This window comes from Myotis nattereri (genome assembly GCF_964212035.1).
Source record: "Myotis nattereri genome assembly, chromosome: 18".
Classification (NCBI taxonomy): Eukaryota; Metazoa; Chordata; class Mammalia; order Chiroptera; family Vespertilionidae; genus Myotis; species Myotis nattereri.
The window spans coordinates 13,148,541-13,171,804 of NC_138093.1; the positions used below are offsets into that span (position 1 = coordinate 13,148,541).

General features: G+C 41.6%; 1 protein-coding gene across 1 annotated transcript; it reads right to left on the reverse strand.

Annotated features, from left to right (window-relative positions):
- Positions 1-634: 634 nt before the first annotated feature.
- On the reverse strand, positions 635-23,210 carry GABPB2 (GA binding protein transcription factor subunit beta 2). Its single transcript, XM_081112444.1, has 10 exons — positions 23,086-23,210; positions 21,510-21,731; positions 19,642-19,781; positions 14,831-14,998; positions 14,115-14,309; positions 11,368-11,506; positions 6,288-6,404; positions 4,269-4,454; positions 2,044-2,177; positions 635-1,924 (listed from the first exon to the last, which is right to left on the reverse strand). The coding sequence occupies exons 3-10, from the start codon at positions 19,747-19,749 to the stop codon at positions 1,625-1,627; spliced, it is 1,347 nt and encodes a 448-aa protein (XP_080968570.1). The 5' UTR covers positions 19,750-19,781; positions 21,510-21,731; positions 23,086-23,210; the 3' UTR covers positions 635-1,624.
- Positions 23,211-23,264: the final 54 nt, after the last annotated feature.

The following is a 23,264-nucleotide window of genomic DNA, read 5'->3' on the forward strand; positions in this document are numbered from 1 at the left end:
ATAGCCAATTCTGTTTGTAAATTTGGTTTGGGGAGTTATGTTTTCAGTTTATTTTGAGCCCCAAATGATTTTTCACCTCTGGAAAATTGTGGCAAATTACTTCACTAACCAAGGTAAAGAGAACCATATTAAGTGTCATGTTTTATTCCAAATTAAAAATGTATGTTTTCCCTATGATCACTAATAAAACTATATTCTAAACAGTCACTCAAATGTTTACTTGGCACATCTCCCTCTGGTTTCTTGTCATTTACAACAAAGCAAGCAAGTCAAGAATGATGGGGGCCCAATTCCTCTGTAATGTAACCTCTCCACCACCTTTCTCTCTCCATCTATATTTACTTTCTTTTGAAAAATCTCCAAGCTGGCACACAAAGAATCCAAGCAATGAAACACTTTACAAAAGTGTCTCGGCAAAGGGAGCAGGCATAGTGGGCGAGAAGGGAGTAAGGCCGATGAAGTATCTCGCCAGAATCTTTGGTTCCCTGCTCTAGGCACTGACAGTTCTTACTCCTTTTGACGGCACACAATGAGCAGCTATAAGGCACAAAGCTCTCCATAAGGTCCTACCTTAAGGAAACAGGGCAATCTACTCATCCCAAATCCAATGGCAACAAAACAACACAACATCTTCAACATTCGTCTCTCTCCCCCTTCCTTTATTGCATAGAAGAGGATGTAAGTGCTACAGAAGGGCACATTTAGAAAACTCAACAAAATTTTATAAAGTTAAAGAATTGCTATTAAAGCTTGATATTACATAAATAAATGTTTGGAAGCAAGTTGTTCTAACAACAGACTATCATCCTGATTGCAATTTTGTAAAATCCAGCCAGAGCAAAGTTTGTATCTCAACACCAGGTTGTTTCATAACCCCAAGGAGCCTCTTTCTGGCCACTTTCCAGCATTGTGACAGCACAGCCTGGAGGATTTTGGATTTATATACACTTTTTCACATAAACGACTTTTCTTTCCAGTTTTAAAAAATTATATTTCCGTTTCTTAAACTGGCAGCTGAGCTATGGACACACAATGGATGCAAATTTAGTCAGGCAATCACAGATTATTTTCAGTGAAATTAACTGAGTAGGGGGATCGCTTGCTCCTTTGGAAGTGGAATATATTCCTTTCTCTTCCCCAAAGCTTGCTCCTAACCCCCCTCCCAATTAGTTTTCTTCTGTAACAGACACAGTACATCATATTTCTAAGGCAAATTTTCAGGTCACTTGATGGTGCAACTATTAAAGGATCTGGGTGGGTCCATATTAGGAATGTTATCTTAGAAAAATTTTTTGACAGAAAGTAAAATCTTTTGATAAAAAGTCAGTTATTGCAACAACCAACCAACCTACAACATGCAGCATTCTTTTACCTCTACGCTTAAAGCAATGATGTAAGCTGGGAAATTTGGTCCTTATTTTTTTGGCCTCTCAGAAGAAGTGTTCCCTAAATTTGGCTTTGATTTTTCCAGTTGCATAGAGAGCCTTCCTGAGCCCAAGCATTATACCCTGCTACAGTTTTCTTCTTAAGGAAATCCTTAAATTTTTAAACAAGGTTTGTCCTCTGTATTTTCTTTTAAAAAGAGAAAAAAAATGGACGTAGTACAAATTGTGGCCCTTGTACGTTAAGATGAAACAGTTTCTATGGAAACTCCATGATGAGGCTCTGTGGTCCCTCCCGCCCCAGTCACTTCCATCTCTCTCTCTTCCATCTCCCCCTCTGTGACCACTACAGCATCCACCTCAGCCACCTCTTCAACCATGGTGAAATCAACTCCATTGGGCTGCTGTCGGGCCATGGCCTCCAGCTTGAGGCGGTACTGTTCTGCCTCCTGCTCTTTCTTGAGGAGCTGGTGTCGGTACTCCTGGGCTCTTCGATTGGCCTCCTGGAGCTGCTGCTGCAGTAGCTCTCTTTCCGTGCCTTCCTGTCAAAGTAAACCACATCAGAGGTCCTGGTCACAGTGTCCAGAGTGCACACAAAAGGTAAAAGTTCTGGCTTTTGATTCTTTCCCTTCTCTTCTCTCCACACTGCCAAAAACATTACCTTGTTCTCCTCCACACTGTCTGTCATCTCTTCTACCTTTGGCTTCTTAGTCAATGGCAACTTCTCGTCGTCGTCTTCCTCTTCTTCTTCAATTACAGTCTCCGCTGCAACCTGACCAGCAGGTACAGTTAGAACTACAAGCCAAAGGACACCAATTGAAGGTGATGAATACATTGTAAAACAAAGAGGTTTTACTTGTTTCAAATTAGAAAATAAACTGAAATATATTCTCTGATATCTTATTTTTCATACACCTTTGGCTTTTAGAATCAGCAGGTAAATCATGGCCCTGCAGAGAGAAACAGAAAGGATTAGAGAGGCACTAAGAAGGTCTCTGGAAGGAAATGTAAAGATGGACAGGTTTGGAAGCCATGCAGTTAAGACCCAGGTCTGAGACTCTTATATAAAGATGTCAGGAACTATGACCATTTAGCTTATGATTCTGTAGGAATAACTTGTCTAAAGAAGGCCTGATGTCTTCACAGAATTTTTTTTTTTTTGTGTGGTTAATCCTCATCTGAGGATATTTTTTCCATTGATTTTTAAAAAATATGTATTTATTGATTTCAGAGAGGAAAGGAGAGGGAGAGAGAGATGGAAACATCAATGATGAGAGAGTATCATTGATCAGCTGCCTCCGGCCCGCCCCCTATGGGGATGGAGCCCACAATCTGGGCATGTGTCCTTGACCGGAATTGAACCCAGGACCCTTCAGTCCACAGGCTGACGCTCTATATCCACTGAGCCAAACCAGCTAGGGCTTTTCCACTGATTTTTAGTGAGAATGGAAGGGAGGGGGAGAGACAGAAAGAGAAACATTAAGCCGAAACTGGTTTGGCTCAGTGGATAGAGCGTCAGCCTGCGGACTGAGAGGTCCTGGGTTCGATTCCGGTCGGGGGCGTGTGCCTGGGTTGCGGGCACATCCCCGGTGGGGGATGTGCAGGAGGCGGCTGATCGATGTTTCTCTCTCATCGATGTTTCTAACTCTCTCTGTCTCTCTCCCTTCCTCTCTGTGAAAAATCAATAAAATATATTAAAAAAAAAAAAAAAAAGAGAAACATTAATATGAGAGAGACACATCAATTGGTTGCCTCCTGCACATGCCCCGACTGGGGCTGGAGATTGAGCCTGCAAATGAGGTACATGCCCTTGACCAGAATCAAACCTGGGACCCTTCAGTCCGAGGGCAGATGCTCCAATCCCTGAGCAACACTGACCTGGGCATCCCCATGACTATTTTCTAACTACCAATTTGTGTTTCTTAGTCCCCTCACCTCTTTCACCCAGTCCCCCAATCCTGCTCCCCTCTGGCTGGGGAGCACATTTGCCCTTTCTACTGAAGACTAAAGACTGCAATTCCCTGGCTAGAGCTGAAACACTGGAAAGCAGACTGGCGCGGGAGCAGAGAGGCAGGCTGGCGCAGAGTGGAGCCGGTCAGAGATGCCTAGCTGAAGAGGGGGCTGGTGCTGGGGGCTGCCTCACACTGAGCTGCTCCAGAGCCGTGCTGTTTCACAGCCGTGCGGTATCACCACTGAGTTGTTTGCACTGAATAAAGTTTCCTTCTTCACTGCATCCCAAGTTGGGGATTCCTGTTGGCGATGAATTGGTTCCAACAACCATCACTTGACAGCATAATATTATAATGGTATCTCAGTGCAGTATTTATTTGCATTTCTTATACAAATGAAGTAGGCTGAACATATTTCCATATTTTTAAGAACCATCAGTATTTTCTTTCTGTGACCTACTGGTGCGTATTATTTGCTCTTTCTACTAGATTACGGTTTTACTTACAAATTTTATTATATATTAGAGAAATTCGCTTTGCCAGCCTGGTTCTGTTTCTTTTTTGGAGCGTCTTTGCCCCATCTAGCATCTGGCATTCTCCCATTCCTACTACTTGCCTTAATACTTCATTTTTAGAGGAGAATTGAGTGTCTAAAATACCTTTCTTTTTTTAATCCTCACCTGAGGATATTTTTTCCATTGATTTCTAGAGAGTGGAAGAGAGAGGGAAAGAGAGAGAAATATCCATGTGAGAAAAACACATTGATTGGTTGCCTCCTGCATGAGCCCTGACCAGGGTCCAGGCAAGGGAGGAGCCTGCAACCAAGGTATGTGCCCTTGACTGGAATCAAACCACAGACTGACACTCTATCCACTGAGCCAAACTGACTGGGGCTAAAATATCTTTTCATAAACAACTGTCTAATGGGATAACTCACCTTGCTGTCCATCTTGCACAGTTACAATAAATGGCTGGCCAATGCCTCCAGTAGGAATTGCAGTTTGGATATTACCCAGAGGCACTCCGTCGGTCACTATGGTGATCACCCTCTGGCCTCCACTCCCCACCACTTGCTGGATTGATGAGTCAACAGAATTTCCTTCTATGATTTCCTCTGAATTAGCTAAAGACGACAAAAGTAAATTTAAGATTTTAGCTCTTTAGAAAACCTAAGTATAGCAATTTTAGCCTCCTTGAAATTGGTAATATTGAGTATAGGAAAACTAGAAAAAACACACATTAGATTTAGCAGTACACAAAAGCAAGCTCTGACAATGCTAAGTCAGAGGAGAAAAGAAATAGAATGCATTAAATATATTCTCTAAAATGTCTTCATTGAGATGTTAATAGCATTCACTAAAGATGGGTTCTATGTACTAATATAGTCTCAAAATTCTGGTTTAAATATGCTTAGAGTTTTTTGTTTGTTTTGTGGGAAGTATCAGAGACCCCAACAAGCTAATGAGCACTAGGATTCGCCAATATGGGGTAAGATATGCTAAGTTTCCCCAACATGTTTGATCTTAAAACTTTTTTTTCCCCAGGAAGCATCTTGAAAGTCTAACTCTATAAAGCTTAGAAAAGTAACTATAAATTAGAGTAAATCTATTTCTAGAAGGAAATAGAGACATTTAGTAGTGAATTAACAATATGTTAAGTAGTCAGAGCGTTTAAGAAGTCTGACAGACAAAAACGATAAGTGGCTTCTTCTATCTGACAGATCAATAATACTAATAGCAACTAACACTGACTACTCACTATGTACCAGAACCTTTCTAGGAAGTTTACATGTATTACGTTGAGTCAAGATTTTCAGTTGCTTAGTCAATGTCCTCAATAACTATTAGGGGAAACAGCTCCTGCCACGATGGCATTCTTCTATCTAAAGAATCACAAGCAGAACTTGGCAATAAGTGGGGTATGAACTCTCCATAGGAGACATATTCATGTAATTCAATGGAAACAGAGCATTCATACCACTTAGAAACAAGAGCAGTTAAATGTTAACAGATGAAAGACTGCGATGGGTAATCTAATCTAACCGTCATGCTAGAAACAAGGAAACCGAGACCTGAAAAGGGGATTTATTCAAGATCAAAGAAAACAAGCACAAATTTCATATACTGTCCTCCTTCTGCCCTGGTGCTCACCCATACACCTCTGAGGAGGGATCTTTTTGATTGCTGCCAGTTGGAAAAACAGGATTGGAAGAATGTTCTCACTACCCAAATGTCAATGGCAGAAAGAAATCAGAACAAACTGCTTTCATTTTGGATGGAGCATTCTGTGTAGAGGGTTCCAGAAAGACTCCCAAATGACTATTTAGCCATACCTATAACTGTCTGCCTCTACCTACATGAAGCTCTCAGCCTTTTCCCAATAGACCACTATCTCTAACTGACTTGAAACCTTTTTGTTTTAAATACCAGAAGGGCACGATGTAGCATGCATTTGCCCAATTCCGTTGGAAATGCCAAAACAGCATCTCCAGGGTAAGAAAACCCAAGCCAACCTGCAATCAGAGATGTGACAGTGACAGAGGTAGCTTCCCACGCACATTGATGCTTTAATATAATACAAGATACCCAGGCTGCTATTTTGAATCATTCTATGATAGCATCAGTCACAATATAACATAGAGTATTTCCAGAAAGTCTGCTTATATAAGACTAAGATATTTCAATCTGAAACAACTGGAGTCAGAGAAAACAAACTTCAAACTGCAAAAAAATAAATAAAAAAAATCATCCAAGGAATAACTTAGTCATCCTCTGATAATATCCAGCTGTCTGATTATAGTACTTAGTGATTTTTCTTTCTGATGCTCCATGACTACATCCTTTCTCCTAGTTGTCTCTAACCATAAGTCTTTAATATTTCACGCAAAAGAAATCTGCTGGAGATTTAAGAACAAAAGAAAAAATGGTGATTCAACCAGCAGCTATCCCTTACCTACCTGTGGCTCTGTGTGAGTTGGAGAGGGGAGCTGATGCCTCAGCAAGAGCTGCAAGGGTGGCCAGCACTGAGGTGGTAGAATTTGAGAAGTGTACTGTTGAGGAGGCATGGGGGTCACCTATTTCAGTAAAAAAGGCAAATGAGGTCCAGCAAAGAGAATAAAATTGAGATGAACTAAAATGATTGAGATGCCTTATTAAATCAAAACCTCAGCTTTTCGCTTGGTCTGTGTGGCTCAGTGGTTCAGTGTTGATCCGTGAACCAGGAGATCATGGTTTGATTCTGGGTCAGGGCACATGCCTGGGTTGTGGGCTTGATTCCCAGTAGGGGCCGTGCAGGAGGCAGCCAATTGATGATGGTTTTCTCTCACTGATGTTTTTATCTATCCCTCTCCCTTCCTCTTTCTCTAAAAATCAATAAAAACATAATTTTAAAAAGCAGCAGCATTAAAGCCCTATCCAGTTTGGCTCAGTGGATAGAGCATTGAAATACAGACTGAAGGGCTCCAGGTTCGATTCCAGTCAAAGGCACATACCTCCGTTGTAGGCTGAATCCCTGGCCCTGGTCGGGACTTGTGTGGGAGGCAGCCAATCAATGTGTCTCTCTCACATGTATATTTCTCTGTGCCTCTCCCCCTCCCTTCCACTCTCTCTAAAAATCACTGGAAAAATATCCTTGGGTGAGGAGTAACAAAAACAAACAAACAAAACAGAAGCATTAAAAAAAAAAAAACACCAGTTATTTGTAAAATATTTAAAAATACTTGAAACTCCTATATAACACTCTTTATAGTAAATCTTCCCACAGAGTAAAGACTCGTCTTCCGATATGATTACTCTAGGTAATCTAACATATTTATAAATTTTAGAAGAATTTCTTTTAAAAGGTAGGTTACTTATATACTTCTCATAGCTGCGAACTATCTTAAAGCTTTTGGATGAAGACTGTGGGAGTGGAACTAAAGGTAGAGATAGTGATGATATCTCTAAAATACTCAGGGAACCAAATGGTCTGAGCAGAACACAGTGCTTGACCTCCAGAAAGGAGCCTGTTTATTTAATTACTTCTTGCAGAGCAAGATCCAGCCTTTGCCCTATTTTTTCTGCTTGGTTCATGCTTTTCTCATCACTCAGCCTATCATAACAAATGCTGGTGTAAGAACTAACAAATGGTCTGGCTGGTGAGGCTTGGTGATTGAATGTCAATTGATGAACTCAGTGGGGGGCGTGCAGGAGACAGCTGATGATGATTCTCTCTCATCATTGATGTTTCTCTCTATCCCCCTCTCTGATATATATACATAAGTGATCAAAACAAAAAACTAACAAATGAGCTCTAGCAGGTTTGGCTCAGTGGATAGAGCGTCGGCCTGCGGACTGAAGGGTCCGGGGTTCGATTCTGATCAAGGGCATGCCTGGGTTGCACTCCAACCCCAGTAGGGGGCGTGCAGGAGGCAGCCAATCAGTGGTTCTCTCTCATCATTGATGTTTCTCTCTCTCCCTCCCCCTTCCTCTCTGAAATCAATTAAAAATATACATATGTACATATATAAAAAAATAACTAACAAATGAAAAAAATAAGGTACAAGTGATTTTTAAATATATGTACATTCATGGAAGTTGGACTATATGTGATAGTAAGTCACTAGCAATCAAAAAACAAGGCCACAATTAAAACACACACACGTGTGGATGCAAATACACACACACACTGGCCACCCAACTACAGAATAGCTGTATAGAATTGTTTCATGAGAAAAGCATTATATATGATTATTCCAACCTTAGGGTACACTCTCTCCTTAAGAAAAAAAGTCCTCACCCAAGGCTATGTGGTTTTTTTTTTGTTTTGTTTTGTTTTTAGGATATGTGTTTTTTATTGATCTTTAGGGAGAGAGAGAAACATGGATGTGAGAGAGAAACATCAATAGTCTGCCTCCTGTACCGGTGATAGAACCACAACCTAGGTATGTATCCTGACCGGAAATCAAACCTGTAACCTTTTGGTGTGTGGGAAGACGCTCCAACTAACTGAGCCACCAGGCCATGGTGGTAGTCTACCTTTAATTCAATAAAAATGAATACTTGTGAAAAATCAGATTTAGTGTTCTGACACACAGTTGAAATTGAAAAGAAATAATGCAAATGACCTCTTTAGACTTATCTCAGGCAGTTCTAGGAAAATAGTTTATTGTTTAATAATGTTAATTGTTTCCTTTTCCTCAATATAAGACACAACGTCAAATAAAGTAAAATGTGCATGGATACTGTTGCTTTTGGAAGAGAAAAGGCATCATCAGTGCCAATTCTTGTTACCTATTTAAAATGTGACATATAAATAAACTCTTCAGACCAGGATTTAGGGGAGTGTGCTATGGTAGGCTAGACAATCTCAGTAAGTTAGTGAAAACTAGATGCAGAAAAACTAAGTAATTTGCCCAAGGTCATGCAGCTAGTAAATATCAGAGCCCTGATTAAAATCTAATTCATTAGATTCTGAGCTAGTACTCTTTATGAACCAATTTAAAGCTATTTATATTTGACTTTGGAGTACATCTTATCATTCTACAGAAACAGGAAATTCCTCTTCATAACACTGTTTTGCCATGATTAATGTTTAAATTAGTCTGCCCTCCTAAATCACTGCACTCATGATGACTCATAACTTTAAAATTGAAAGCAAACTTTGTAATCTGGATTTTTTAAAAATATATTTTTATGGAGTTCAGAGAGGAAGGAAGAGGGAGAGAGAGATAGAAACATCAATGATGAGAGAGAATCATTGATCGGTTGCCTCCTGCACACCCCCACTGGGGATCTAGCCTGCAACCTGGGTATGTGCCCTGACCAGGAATTGAACAGTGATCTCCAGTTGGGCTGTCATCTGGATTTTGGTATCAAAAACATCTATCAGTATAATATTCCTAGGACTCTATCAGTTAATTCTTAAAAATATTACTGGATGAAAAAGAACATATTACTTGTTGATGGGAAATAAGAAGTCCACCTACTGTTCAGGTAAAGAAAATCCTTAAACCCAGGTGAATAACACAACCTGAATATGTCTAATAACTTTTATCTGTACTGATAAAGCATCAAGTAGGCCAGTCCCCTAAAGGGGAGAGCTAGGTAGAACTGCTTCATGGTTAAGATGACATCAGAGAGATCAGCTTTATTATGTGATAGTTTAGCAATTTTGATTTGCAATTGTCACCGTATGGAAGAGAGAAAGAAGAGCAGTTTGTCAAAAGCAACACAATAAACCTGATATAAGCCTATGGGAGTCAAGTCTAAGAATCTCTATCCAAGTGTCTTCAATTTTGCTTATCATTCCAAATCAGGGTCTGGAGAATTTCAGTAGTTAAAGATCAACTCTAGCTCTTTACACATGTTTGTGAACATGTAACATTATTAGCTTCTAAAGACTTTTGGATTATAAAAGCACTTGTTCTAATCAGTGTGGCCTCAACCACTACAAATCCAAAAGGCTATGAATGTTCTGATTACATGTATATGTATATTTAAACTAAATATTTTTAATCATTTAGTAGCTGAAAGCAAGGTGATATTAAATAAGTTGATGAGCTATAAAATGAAGGTCACTACTGCCCCCTTGTGGGAAGGACACAGTCAATCTTTACTGAGAAGTTAATTTCCATTAGCTCCTGGTATTACTGAAGCCCTGCTATAAAATGGATACTGGCAGGCCCGCGTGGCTCAATGGTTGAGCCACGACCTATGAACTAGGAGGTCATGGTTTGATTCTCCATCAAGCCATGTGCCCTGGTTTCAGGCTCGATCCCCAGTGTAGGGCATGCAGGAGGCAATCAATGATTCTCTCTCATCATTGATGTTTCTCTCTCCCTCTCCCTTCCTCTCTTAAATCAATAATTTAAAAAAAAAATTAAAAAATAAAATAGCTCTAGCCAGTTTGGCTCAGTGGATAGTGTTGACCTGTGGACTGAAGGGTCCCAGGTTCAATTCCAGTCAAGGGCACATGCCCAGGTTGCGGGCTCGATCCCTAGTGGGGAGTGTGCAGGAGGCAGCCAATCAATAACTCTCTCTCATCACTGATGTTTCCCTCTCTCCCTCTTCCTTCTTCTCTGAAATTAATAAAAATATATTTTAAAATTAAAGTAAAATAAAAATTGGATCCTGAAATACAAAATATCAGTCTCACAACCTCATAAAGTGGATATTATTATATCTCAATGTTATATGTAAAGAAGGCTTAGATAAGTAGTTTTCTTACAGTGAAGCATCTAATTAATTAATAAATCAATATCTGAATGCAGATCTGAATGCACAATTCTATATTTATTGTATATATGCTCTACTTTACCATCCTGCCTCTCAGTAATAACACTTCATTCAACATCTCTCTTTGATATTAAACTTAAGTAGGAATACAGTTGCTTATTTTTAAATGAAAGTCAGAAATGGAAAAAAGACAAGAGTCAGCTGGAAAACTTATTTAAATGAGGACACAAGTGCCTTTGTTGTCAAACAAATATTTGTGAAGAGATACTGAAAACAAGGCCAGTTTTCTTCCTTTTTAGATAGATGTTTTTGTTAAAAATATACAGATTTCAAAAGGTCAACACCAAATGTTTTGTTATTTTGTTGTTATATATGTTCTCAAGAACAAATCAAAACTCTCATACTTTATTCAAATAATCACATGTACCTCTTTTATATTAGCATTCCAACAACCACTTATGTTTCTTCTGCTTTATTTGTTCATGTTTTGGATTATGAATATTTTAACTATCTTCCTTAGTAGTACTATAATGAAGTACCCCTATTATTTTCATTTTGGGGGTTAGGTATAACCCTTCAACAGATTAATGTGTAGAATATTTTACTTTTAACACAATAAGCACTCAGGTATAACCCCTATGTATGACCTCCCCTTCCCCCAGAAAGAATACATACATTAGCTTTAAAATTGATTATAAATCCTTTATTTTGGGAAGATTTTAATAAAGGTGTGGGTATCAGAGAGGCTATTCATCTCATAGGAAAACCTGGGGTTCTGTTCATTTTAAGTCTAAAATAAATGCCATGTTATCAGAATATTACCTGAGGTTGTCTTGGTGCTGGTTGAAGAAACAAGGTTAGCGAGGTTGACAACTTCTCCTGCCGTGAAGATAAACGGGGCAGCCACAGTCACAGGGTTGGCTCTTTCGGGATTAGCATTCACCTGATTCTGCATTGCTTCCTATGAAACAAGGTGGGTATTTTAAAGTCAGAACACTTATTAACCTTAGTTACACAGTTGCTGAAGGGCCAATCCTCACCCCCAATGCTCTATCAAGCAGAACTAGTTCTAGCACACAATGTCCCAGGGAGCTCAGAATTCTCATTAAGACCACTATTTATTTCTTGTTTTCTGACAAGGAAAACAGAAATGTTAGGTTGCTTTCTCAAGCTTATATCTACTTTAGAAAACAAGGTGTATTATGTGTAAAACCTTCTACACAATTCACTTAACCTCTCCGGATCTTGTATTTTTATTTGAAAATAAGGGGGGGTGGCCTAAAAAGTAATTTCCAGCACTAATATTCTATGATCAATTATCTACAAGTCAATGTGCTAGCCGGAGATCCCTACAGAGAATCTATGGAGAAGAATATTCTCCAGAGTTTTGTCCAACAACTTGTTCCATTCTGCCCTGGAGAATTCCTCAGAGAATATATAACAAGCAAATAAATGAGTGCCAGATTTTAAAGACTAGTTTCATATGCTGCACTTTTGTTTCCAGGAATGTCTACACAATTTCAGTGAAAAGAAACTTATCTTTATTTTATTCTTTTTTTACTTTCAGAAGCAGTTTTGTGTGTTTTTTTACAAACAAACATGTTCACTACTTAAAAAGTCCCAATTATGAAAGGTCTCTAAATAAGGAATTGAAAGTTGAAGAGCATAAGCAGTTTACAGGGAACCATCTGTAAGAAACAACAAACAAACAAGCCACTGAAAATGCAGCAGAAATGTCTATGTTTTCATATATAATTATCCCCTTGACTAAGAGCTTCAGCTTAAAGCAGATTATCAATTCTCTGGTCACTGTTAAATTCCTTCTTGAATATGCCCCTTCTTCCATCCTCCACTATCATTCCTGAACTCAAGCCCTCTTGGCTCTTGCCTGGCCAAACGAAAGTCACTATATGGTTCTTTAGCATTAAATCTTCTCGCCAATCTCGCCACACTCCAAATAATTATCTTTTTTTTTAAGATGGCTGGTGTAGTTCAGTTGCTTGGAGTATGATCTTATGCACCAGAGGTAATGGGTTCGATTCCTGGTCAGGGCACATATATAGGTTGTGGTTTGATACCCAGTCAGAGTGCATATGGGAGGCAACTGGTCGATGTTTCTCTTTCTCTCTCCCACCCCGCTCACTTAAAAAAAAAATCTAATATCAATCCTATATTCTAAAAATTCTATTGGATCCCCATTACCAAAATAGTCCAAACTCCTTTGTATGCCCTATAACACCCCTTACATTGAGAACCCACCTCCCAAACTCTCAAGCTTTAGCTCCCAAACTCCACTTCCCTTAACCAGTCTGTAGTCACAGAACTACTTACTCTTTCCTGAATATTCCATGTCATTTCACACCTTTATGTCTTTAATTTGCTCTTTTTCTAGCCTAGAATATCATTTTCTCACTTCTCTGCCCACTTGTCCCTCAAAACTCAGTTCAGATTCTACATCCACTTTAATTCCTGCTTTAATCATCATTAACACTCCCTATTCTGTGCTCCTGTAATAGCTGGTAAAGCCCTAGCCGGTTTGGCTCAGTGGATAGAGCGTCGCCCGGCCTGCAGACTGAAGGGTCCCAGGTTCAATTCCGGTCAAGGGCACAAGCCTGGGTTGTGTGCTCGGTCCAACGTGCAGGAGGCAGCCAATCAATGGTTCCCTCTCATCATTGATGTTTCTATCTCTCTCTTCCTCTCTGAAATCAATAAAAATATATTTTAAAAAGTAGTTGGTAGATATCTGTTTATCACCAGAGTACTGTAATGCTTTATTTCTTGTCTGACCTTCATCATGCTAAACACTCCAAGGGCAGAGCCATGTCCTCTTCATCTTTCTATTCCTAATCCTGTTATTTCCTGATATACAAGTGCTGGTTTAAGAAATTAATGGGTAGAACCATCACAGGTAACTTTTTTTTTTACCCTTATCCAAGGACATGCTTAGAGAGAGGAAAGGAGAGAGGGAGAGGGAGAGGGAGAGAGAGAAAATCATCAATGTAAGGGAGGAACATTGATCAGTTGCCTTCCGTACATGACCTGACTGGGGATTGAACCCGGAACCCAGGCATGTGTCCTTGACTGGGAATCAAACTGGCAACTTTTTGGTGTGTGGGCAACGCTCAACCAACTGAGCCACTCTGGCCGGGCAGCTAACTTTTCATTCTGAGATGGCTTCCTTTAATTCTGAGATGACTTGATGGGCTTCAGAGCTATATACTGTCTCACATCCATTGATGTACATTTAGAAAACATAAAGAGACTTTTAATATAGTCCCAAGTCAAGTTTAATGAGAAAGAAAAATTTTCATGGAGAAAAACAATCATTCTAAAGCCAAGTAAATCTAGTTTTTGTATTGGCTGCCAACACTGTTATTCAATCTCCATAAATAATTCAATGCTTTATAGAATATATGTATTTAAATATACTAATGACACTGAATCACAAGACTAAAACACATTAGAAGTACTTCTTTGATACAATAGGGGAAATTCTGTTTTGATTCAGCTCCCATAATAAATCCTTAATTTCATTCAAGTATACTCTGGGGATTAAAAACAAAATAGACCTGGAGGATGACCAGGATCTCAGCATTGTTCTTCTCCAGGGCTATGTCAAAGGCAGATTTATCAAACTTGCTGAAAGCATGGACATCAGCTCCATATTTGATAAGCAGCTCTACAACATCTCGATGGTGGTATTCTGTGGCCCAATGCAAAGCTGTCATCTTCAGCATATCCTTGGCATTCACATCTGCACCATTCTGTCATAGAAAAGTAATGTTTCACTGGTTACAACAGCACAGGTGCAAGATCCCATCACCAATACAGAGACTTTCCATAGGTTACACATATTCAAATTTAGGTCACCTTTAAGAAATATCAAAAGGAAAAACATTTCTCAAATTATCCTGATGCTGACAGACACACTGCCTTCCATGAGTGGGTCTTCTAAGGACATCACTGGGAAATTATAATAGAAAGGAAAGGAAAAGGAAAAGAACAGATTTTTGCTGTATTTATTAACAGAGCCGAGTGTCTGAAAAAAACAGGCATAAGTGCAGAGAACACCTGCAGAAAGGGAATGAAGAAAAACCAACAAAGTCTGTTTCAAAGATTAGAATATAAAATTCTCACAGTCATTATTACTCTTGAAAGAGAGACAATTCAATGCTATAAACTGTCCTCAACTTGATCTTTCCCAACCTAGTTCCCTGCCACTAGTTTAAGAAAGGAAGGTAGGTGTCCTTTTTACCATACAGACCCGCCACTATTCTTGCTTTACCCTAACGAGCAGTTCCACGATGTGTGCATGTCCATCAGCTGCAGCCATGTGCAAGGGGGTCCTGTCCACTTTGGTTCGGGCATCCCTGCTAACGCCTGCTCGAAGGAGCACTTCTGCTGTGGAGTAATGACCATACTGGGCTGCAAGGTGGAGGGGTGACGTTCCAAGCTGTGGGAAAATAATACTCACTGAATATCAACTGTGTGCAGACTCCTAAATCATTACTGGAGAGACACAAATGAACAAGAGGTGAGTTTTATGGTTCCTGCCCATGGAAAGAGAGTATCTGGTGGGGTAGACAGGACTGAATAAATGAATTAAAAAGTTAATATACTAATAGAGGAATAAACATACTATCAATTAAATAAGCGCTAAATAGAATGGATTTAAGTCAGATGGATTTATCATGTAAGATTCCCTAAAGGACATGATTTTAAACAGGGCTTAGAAGATAAAATAATGGACAGACAAGAGGATTCTGAGTCAGGGGTAAAGGTTCAAAACAATTTCTAGGCAAAGGGCAGAGACTACAAAGTTGCATGTAGAACTTGGAGTGCTAATTTAATTGCTTGTAACAGAAGTTTGTTACCACAGTAAAGCAAGGCAAAAAGACTGATGAGATTAAGAGGCAATAAACATTTAGCAGCTAAGTCCGGCCAGCGAGGCTCAGCAGTTGAGCGTCGATCTATTAACTAGGTGGTCATGGTTTGATTCCTGGTCAGGGCACATTCCTGGGTTTTGAGCTCAATTCCCAGTGTTGGGCATGCAGGAGGCAGCAAATCGATGATTCGCTCATTGATATTTCTTTCTATTTTTTTATATGTTTTTATTGATTTCAGAGAGGAAGGGAAAGGGAGAGAGAGAGCTAGAAGCATCAATGATGAGAGAGAATCATTGACCGGCTGCTGCCTGCACACCCCCTACTGGGGATCGAGCCTGCAACCTTGGCATGTGCCCTTGACTGGAATCAAACCTGGACCCTTCAGTCCGCAGGCCTATGCTCTATCCTTTAAGCCAAGCAGCTAGGGCTCATCACTGATGTTTCTCTCTCTCTCTCTCCCTTCCTCTCTGAAGTCAATAAAATATATTTTTTAAAAATGTAGCAATCAAGCCCGGCTGGGCGTGGCTCAGTGGTTGAGCATCAACCTATGAACCAAGAAGTCACTGGTTTGATTCCCGGGCAGGGCACATGCCTGGGTTTAGGCCTCGATCACCAGTGGGGGGCTTGCAGGAGGCAGCCGATCAATGATTCTCTCTCATCATGGATGTTTCTATCTCTCTCTTCCCCTTCCTTCCTCTCTGAAATCAATAAAATACATATTTTAAATGTTTTAGCGCCAAAACCGATTTGGCTCAGTGGATAGAGCGTCAGCCTGAAGGGTCCTGGGTTCGATTCCGGTCAAGGGCGTGTACCTGGGTTGCGGGCACATCCCCAGTGGGAGATGTGCAGGAGGCAGCTGATCAATGTTTCTAACTCTCTATCTCTGTTCCTCTCTGTAAAAAATCAATAAAATATATTTAAAAAAAAAAAGTTTTAGCAATAAACAAGTCTATATCATCTCAAAGGAAATCTTGTAAGAGTTACCAGCATCCACTTTGGCCAGAAACCTATTCCTGTCTTTGCTTTATGCTGGTTTATTTAAAGCCTACTTCACTCATACTTTGCTTTTCATATATTCAGCCTCTGCCTGATTGGATTTAATTCACATTGCTCTTTTCAGGCCTATTTATAAAAATGCTAATCTCATGGGTTTCCTTTCTTCCTTTCAGTGAAGTGCTAAGAACCTGCTGTCCTCAGTCCTGGGCAGTGTGGCTCAGTTGCTTAGAGCATCTTCCTGTGTACTGCAGGGTCATGGGCTCAGGGCACCTGAGGAGGGCAACCAATGTTTCTCTCTCACATCGCTGACACTCCTCTCTCTCTCTCTCTCAATAAAGAAACAATACTAGGGTGAGGATTAAGAAAAAAATAAATAAATAAAAGAAACTGCTGGCCTCTCAACTTACGAATTAACCACTCCAAAAAAGAGGACACTCACTCATTGTATTGTTAAAATTAGGCAATGTTTACATTTGCTGGGAGCCGGTCCATCCTTGCTGTTTCAAGGGACCTGGCATATATGGCATACTGTTCTTAATATGTTTGCTCACCTTCTTGGCACTATGTGTTTTAACCAAGGTCTCTGAGAAAGGTGGTTTCCCCAGGTAGGGATTTTCCCCTGAAGTTAGGGAGGGAATAAAACCCCTCAACTAAGTGCCAGGCGGGTAATTAATCACTTTAACTACGAACAATCTTGCTTAAGCTACATAATCTTTACTCCCTGGACTGGAGATAAAAAACGCCCTAACCTTTGAAATAGAGATTGATAGGATTGGAATCAACTGGTATAAATACAGATGTAAGAAGACAGAACGGGGGGAGAGACAGAAATTGGCACAGAACCTACACAGAACGTTCTCTAGAGACAGAAGAACTTCGCTGGAGAGAACATGGCAAAAGATCCTGGACAGAAACTGGCCTCAGAACCTAGAGACAGAACCTAGCGAGAGAACATGGCAAAAGATCCTGGACTGAACCTGACTACAGAAATTGGCAAGAGAACCTGACTAGAAACTGGTGACTGAACCTGGCTGGAGAACCTGGACAGAACCTGGCTGGAGAACCTAGCGAGGGAACATGGCTACAGAACCTGGCTGGAGAACCTGGAGAACCTGGCTGGAGAACCTAGCAAGACAACACGGACACAGAACCTGGCTGGAGATCCTAACCAGAACTTCACTGAAGATCCTGACCAGAACTTGGCTAGAGATCCTGGCTAGGCTGCTGATCAACTGAACGCTGTCTCCATGTCATTCCTTGTTCGCCGACTCCGTCTACACCTCTGGGGACCCCTGGACCCGCTGGGGTTGGACCCCGGCACAAAACCTATGGATGCTAAGGAAGCCCATGTTATAATCTGGACCCGGATCTTCTAAACTTCTGCTCTCCAAGCTGGCTGTCTAGGATCATAAAATTACATCTTCCTTTTTTATTTATTTATTTGATTTTAGAGAGAAAGGGAGAGGGAGAGAGAAATGGAAACATCAATGACGAGAGAGAATCACTGATCAGCAGTCTCCTGCACCGTTCCCCCCACCCCCCGTCCCCGGCTGCGAGGATCGAGCCTGCAACCCAGGCACGTGCTCTGAAAAGGAATCAAACTGTGACCTCCTGCCTCATAGATTGACGCTCAACCACCGAACCACACTGACTGGGCTAGACTATTTCTTATTAATCAGGACATTTTAGAGAAAAGGAAATAAACAGTTTATTAGTTTAGAAAGGTACTTTTATTATACTGATTTTGTTTAATTTCTAGCTAATTACAGAAGCCTATAACCCAAGTATACTACAGGGAGAATTAAACTTTTGGAAAATACTCTGAAAAGCATTATAGAAAACCACAAGTATATAATACCTTTATAATTACCATCTATACATCCATAGGAGACACTTCCAATTTGGAAAACTAAAAGAAAATGAAAACCACATATTTAGCCCTGACCGGTTTGGCTCAGTGGATAGGGCGTCGGCCTGTGGACTGAAGGGTCCCGGGTTCGATTCCGGTCAAGGGCATGTGTCTTGGTTGCGGGCACATCCCCAGTGGGGGGTGTGTAGGAGGCAGCTGATCGATGTTTCTTTCTCATTAATGTTTCTAACTCTCTATCCCTCTCCCTTCCTCCCTGTAAAATATCAATAAAATATATTTAAAAAAAAAAAAGAAAACCACATATTTAGATGAGAGAAAGAAAATAAAACTTTGTGAGGAGAATGAGGCAGAAAGTGAATTAAAAAAAAAAAATCAATAAAGTCTTTTTAGCCTTTAAGAAAAAGATTGGTGTCCTGGCCGGGTAGCTCAGTTGGTTAGAGCATCGTTCTGATATGCCAAGGTTTCTGGTTCTATCCCATCAGGGGACATACAAGAATCAACCAATGGCCCTAACTCAGCCGTGGGCAAACTACGGCCCGTGGGCCGGATCCAGCCCGTTTGAAATAAATAAAACTAAAAAAAAAAGACCGTACCCTTTTATGTAATGATGTTTACTTTGAATTTATATTAGTTCACACAAACACTCCATCCATGCTTTTGTTCCGGCCCTCCGGTCCAGTTTAAGAACCCATTGTGGCCCTCAAATCAAAAAGTTTGCCCACCCCTGCCCTAACTGGTTTGGCTCAGTGGATAGAGCATTGACCTGCGGACTGAAGGGTCCCAGGTTCGATTCCCGTCAAGGGCATGTACCTTGGTTGCAGGCACATCCCCAGTAGGGGGTGTGCAGGAGGCAGCTGATCAATGTTTCTCTCTCATCCATGTTTCTAACTCTCTATCCCTCTCCCTTACTCTCTGTAAAAAAAAATCAATAAAATATATATATTTTTAAAAAGAAATCAACCAGCCGAAGCCGGTTTGGCTCAGTGGATGGAGCGTCGGCCTGCGGACTGAAGGGTCCCAGGTTCGATTCCGGTCAAGGGCATGTACCTGGGTTGCGGGCATATCCCCAGTAGGAGATGTGCAGGAGGCAGCTGATCGATGTTTCTCTCTCATCGATGTTTCTAACTCTCTATCCCTCTCCCTTCCTCTCTGCAAAAAATCAATAAAATATATAAAAAATAAATAAATAAAAAGAAATCAACCAATGAATGTGTAAATAAGTGGAAAAACAAAGATGTTTCCCCATCCCCCTCTCAAATCAATCAATAAAAAATTTTTTAAAATAAGGAAGAAAAGGAAAACGATTGGTAACAGCACACATTGGGAATAATCAGGAGAACTTACCCAGTCGGTGGTGAACGGGGCACCATTTGCCATCAATGTCCTCACTTCATCATCTTGGCCTTTTCTTGCTGCCTCTAGCAATCTCTTCCCCAAGTCCACCAAAGACATCTTTATGCATAGGAACAGAAGTTTTCAGGAAGCTGTAAATCAAACATAAGGAGAGCTGTCTGTAAAAAGGTTTTAGAAGACTTCTTGTACTTTAATATACTTTTCAAGGTGACTTTCTGGTAGGGCGTTTCCTCATCATCTAACACAAACAATTAGATATTTGGAAAAATTTCAGGTCCCAAACAACATTTCCCTCACTTTCAATCTCCAGAATAATAATAATAATGATGATGATGATGGTAATAAATGCAACACATCACATTATGACCTTTCTAGTTTAAGGGATCAATAAAACAGCATTTCATCCTTTTGAAATGACCATGGGTAGAAATATGTCACAGGAAAGAATGACAAATAGACAAGCCAAGGGATATGGCAGACACTTTTTTAAAAATGAACAGAGTGAACCTCCCACTTCAAAGCAAACAAACGACAGTATTTATTGCCAATTATCAATTATAATTTCAGCTTTCAAGCAAAAATTAGAATTTGGGGAAATATACCTCAACCATGAGTTGATGTTTACTACAAACTTTTTGATGAAATTCATGGTGACACTAATGAGTGTGAATTTTTCAATATTGGGTAATAAAATGCATCAACACTTGGATAATCTGCATAATCTGGTGAACCAATATTTTTCAAATGACCAATGCATGTTATAAAATCATACAGGGGTAGGAAGAAGGGAAAAAGATGGCTGAGGAGAAATTACATTCACTTCCTCCCAGGCCCAAACTGGAATTACAACAAAATTATAGAACAACCAACCTGAATAACCAATTGAAAACTAGCCGAACAGAAGCCTTACAACAGAGGATTTATAGAAGCCACATCAAGACTGGACCATGTGACAGAAGGGCCACAGGACCAGAGAAGCCCAGTTCTCCGAGCTGATTGTTTAAAAGAGCTACTCAGAAGTGTGGCACCTACATTGGACTTTGCACGATTAAATATAAACCTTGCCCTGGCTGGTGCTGCCAAATGGTTTGAGCAACGGCCTGCACACTGGAGGGTTGCCAGTTCCAATTCCAGTCACGGGCATGTACCTGGGTTGCAGGTCTGATCCCCTCACCTGGCTGGGGCGCATATGAGGCAACCAATTGATGTAACATTTCTCTCTCCTTTCTCTCTCTCCCTCCCTACCCAATCCTTTCCACTCTCTCTTTAAAAAAAAAAATCCTCACTGCTCTGATGAGAATTTTTTTCTTATTCCCCCACCCCCAAATATATTTTTATTGATTTCAGAGAGGAAGGGAGAGGGAGGGAGAGACAGAAACTTCAATGATGAGAATCATGGATCGGCTGTCTCCTGCACGCCCCCTACTGGGGATCTAGCCTCCAACCTGGGCATGTGCCCTTGACTGGAATGTAACTGAGACCCTTCAGTCTGCAAGCCAGCGCTCTATCCACTGAGCCAAACCACCTAGGGCTAAAATGTATTTTTAAAATAACAGCATTTTGGCCGAAACCGGTTTGGCTCAGTGGATAGAGCGTCGGCTTGCGGACTGAAGGGTCCCAGGTTCGATTCCGGTCAAGGGCATGTACCTGGGTTGCGGGCATATCCCCAGTGGGAGATGTGCAGGAGGCAGCTGATCGATGTTTCTCTCTCATCGATGTTTCTAACTCTCTCTCTCTCTCCCTTCCTCTCTGTAAAAACTCAATAAAATATATTAAAAAAAAAAAAAAAAAAAAAAAAAAAAAAAAAAAAAAAATAACAGCATTTTGGGGGGACTAAGTGCCATTCTCCCAGTACCCACCAGATAAAAGATGTAATCTAAGAGCCCTGTCCTGTGTGGTTCAGTTGGCTGGGCGTCGTCCAGTGTCCTGGGAGGTTGCCAGCTCAAGGGCACATGCCCAGGTTGTGTGCTCCATCCCTGTGGGGGTTGTGCAGGAGGCAGCCAGCTGATTGATGTCACGCTCTCACATCAACGTCATCGATGTTTCTCTCTCACTCTCCCTTCCTCTTTCTCTAAAAATCACTGTTAAAAAAAAAAGAAAGAAAAAAGATGTAAGGGAAAACATTCTCCCTTTACTGTATGTATCTCCACTTTCCCTTCATATAAAGTGAAGAAACAAAATTTGATCTAACTTGACTCTCAGGACTTTGAAGATGAATAAAACACCCACATCCCCTCCCAAACACACACACACACACACACACACACACACACACACGAGCTTTCAATAACCGTGTTTTACTAATGAAGTGCTTGAGCTCTTGACAACAAAGTACTCTATTATTAGCCAGTAATTAGAGACTAATTACGTTGGTTGGTAGAAGAAATCGGGTGGGGATGACCTTTGTTGGCGTAAGTACAGCTCTGAGCAGAGAGACAGCTAAGTGCAGGGAGAACCGGCACTGAGGACCATGGTCTGACCTTCTTGATTTTCCCTTTTTCTACCCCACGGGTCCCCACTGAGCCGCCAGCTGCACAAACGACTGTGCAACTGGAGGCTGAGGCTCAGCTGGTCACAGCCTCCTCCCCTGGCACCCAGGCTGCAGGCTGGTCCCCAGGGCACGTACAAGCCGCAAGCGGTGAACGCAGAAGGAAGTGGAACGACAAAATGATGTTTCTCTCCCTTCCTTCCTTTCTCTCTCTCTCTTTTTTTTAAAAATTATATTTTATTGATTTTTTGCAGAGAGGACGGGAGAGGGATAGAGAGTTAGAAATATCGATGAGAGAGAAACATCGATCAGCTGCCTCCTGCACAGCCCCCACTGGGGATGTGCCCGCAACCCAGGTACATGCCCTTGACCGGAATCGAACCTGGGACCCTTCAGTCCGCAGACTGACGCTCTGTCCACTGAGCTAAATCCGGCAGGGCCCTTTCTCTCTCTCTTAAAAAAAAAACAAAACAAAAAACCACAAAACTGGAGGCGGGGCCTTTAGCCCCCTGTTCGGATTAGCGTGCTCACTGAAAACCTTCAGGCTCCTGCTGGGGCCGGGCATGAGTCCCCGTTTTCTCCTAATGGTCTGTCTTTCGGGAAGAGCCCGGGAGCCCAGGTCTCCGCGGAGGCAGCAGCCCGCCCGGGCTCCGCGCTGCCCCCTAGTGGTCACCTCGACGGCCTTGGCTTCCCTTGGTCCAGCTCCCCAGCCCCGGGTCTTGCACCCACCCCCTCCTTCACCTCCTCCCAGTCCCCTCCCCTTCCTCCCGGCAGCATCCCCTTCCTCTGCGTCCCCCGGCCCCAGGTTCCCCCGCTCCGACGAAGGGGCGCCGCTCTGTCCGCGCCCGGAAGTTCGGCGCTGTGCCGGGAAGCGGTGCAGCTTTCCACGGCCCCATCCCGCGGGCCCCCCCACACCCCCGGTCCACGCATCTTCTCTTCCCCCTCACCTCCTCGTCCGGGACGCCGCCGGTGGCGCTCTCGCCGGACCCGCCAGTTTGGTGCCGTCTCCTCCTCTCGTTTAGACTCCCTGTCAGTGACAGTTACTTTTTGGCCTTTGCATATTTTGGGGGCCTTTAACCCCCCTCGTGGAGAAATGGAGGCAACAAAATGGCGAACCCGGAAGTAG

Bases quoted from the DNA above. Each gene is read 5' to 3' on its own strand.
- GABPB2 (XM_081112444.1), bottom strand. From the start codon at position 19,749: ATGTCTTTGGTGGACTTGGGGAAGAGATTGCTAGAGGCAGCAAGAAAA. The intron at 11,507-14,114 runs GTCTATTTTGTT...CTTGTTTCATAG, and splicing joins AGATCCTGGTCATCCTCCAG to GAAGCAATGCAGAATCAGGT. The intron at 2,178-4,268 runs GTGAGTTATCCC...TTTGGCTTGTAG, and splicing joins TGTGCAAGATGGACAGCAAG to TTCTAACTGTACCTGCTGGT.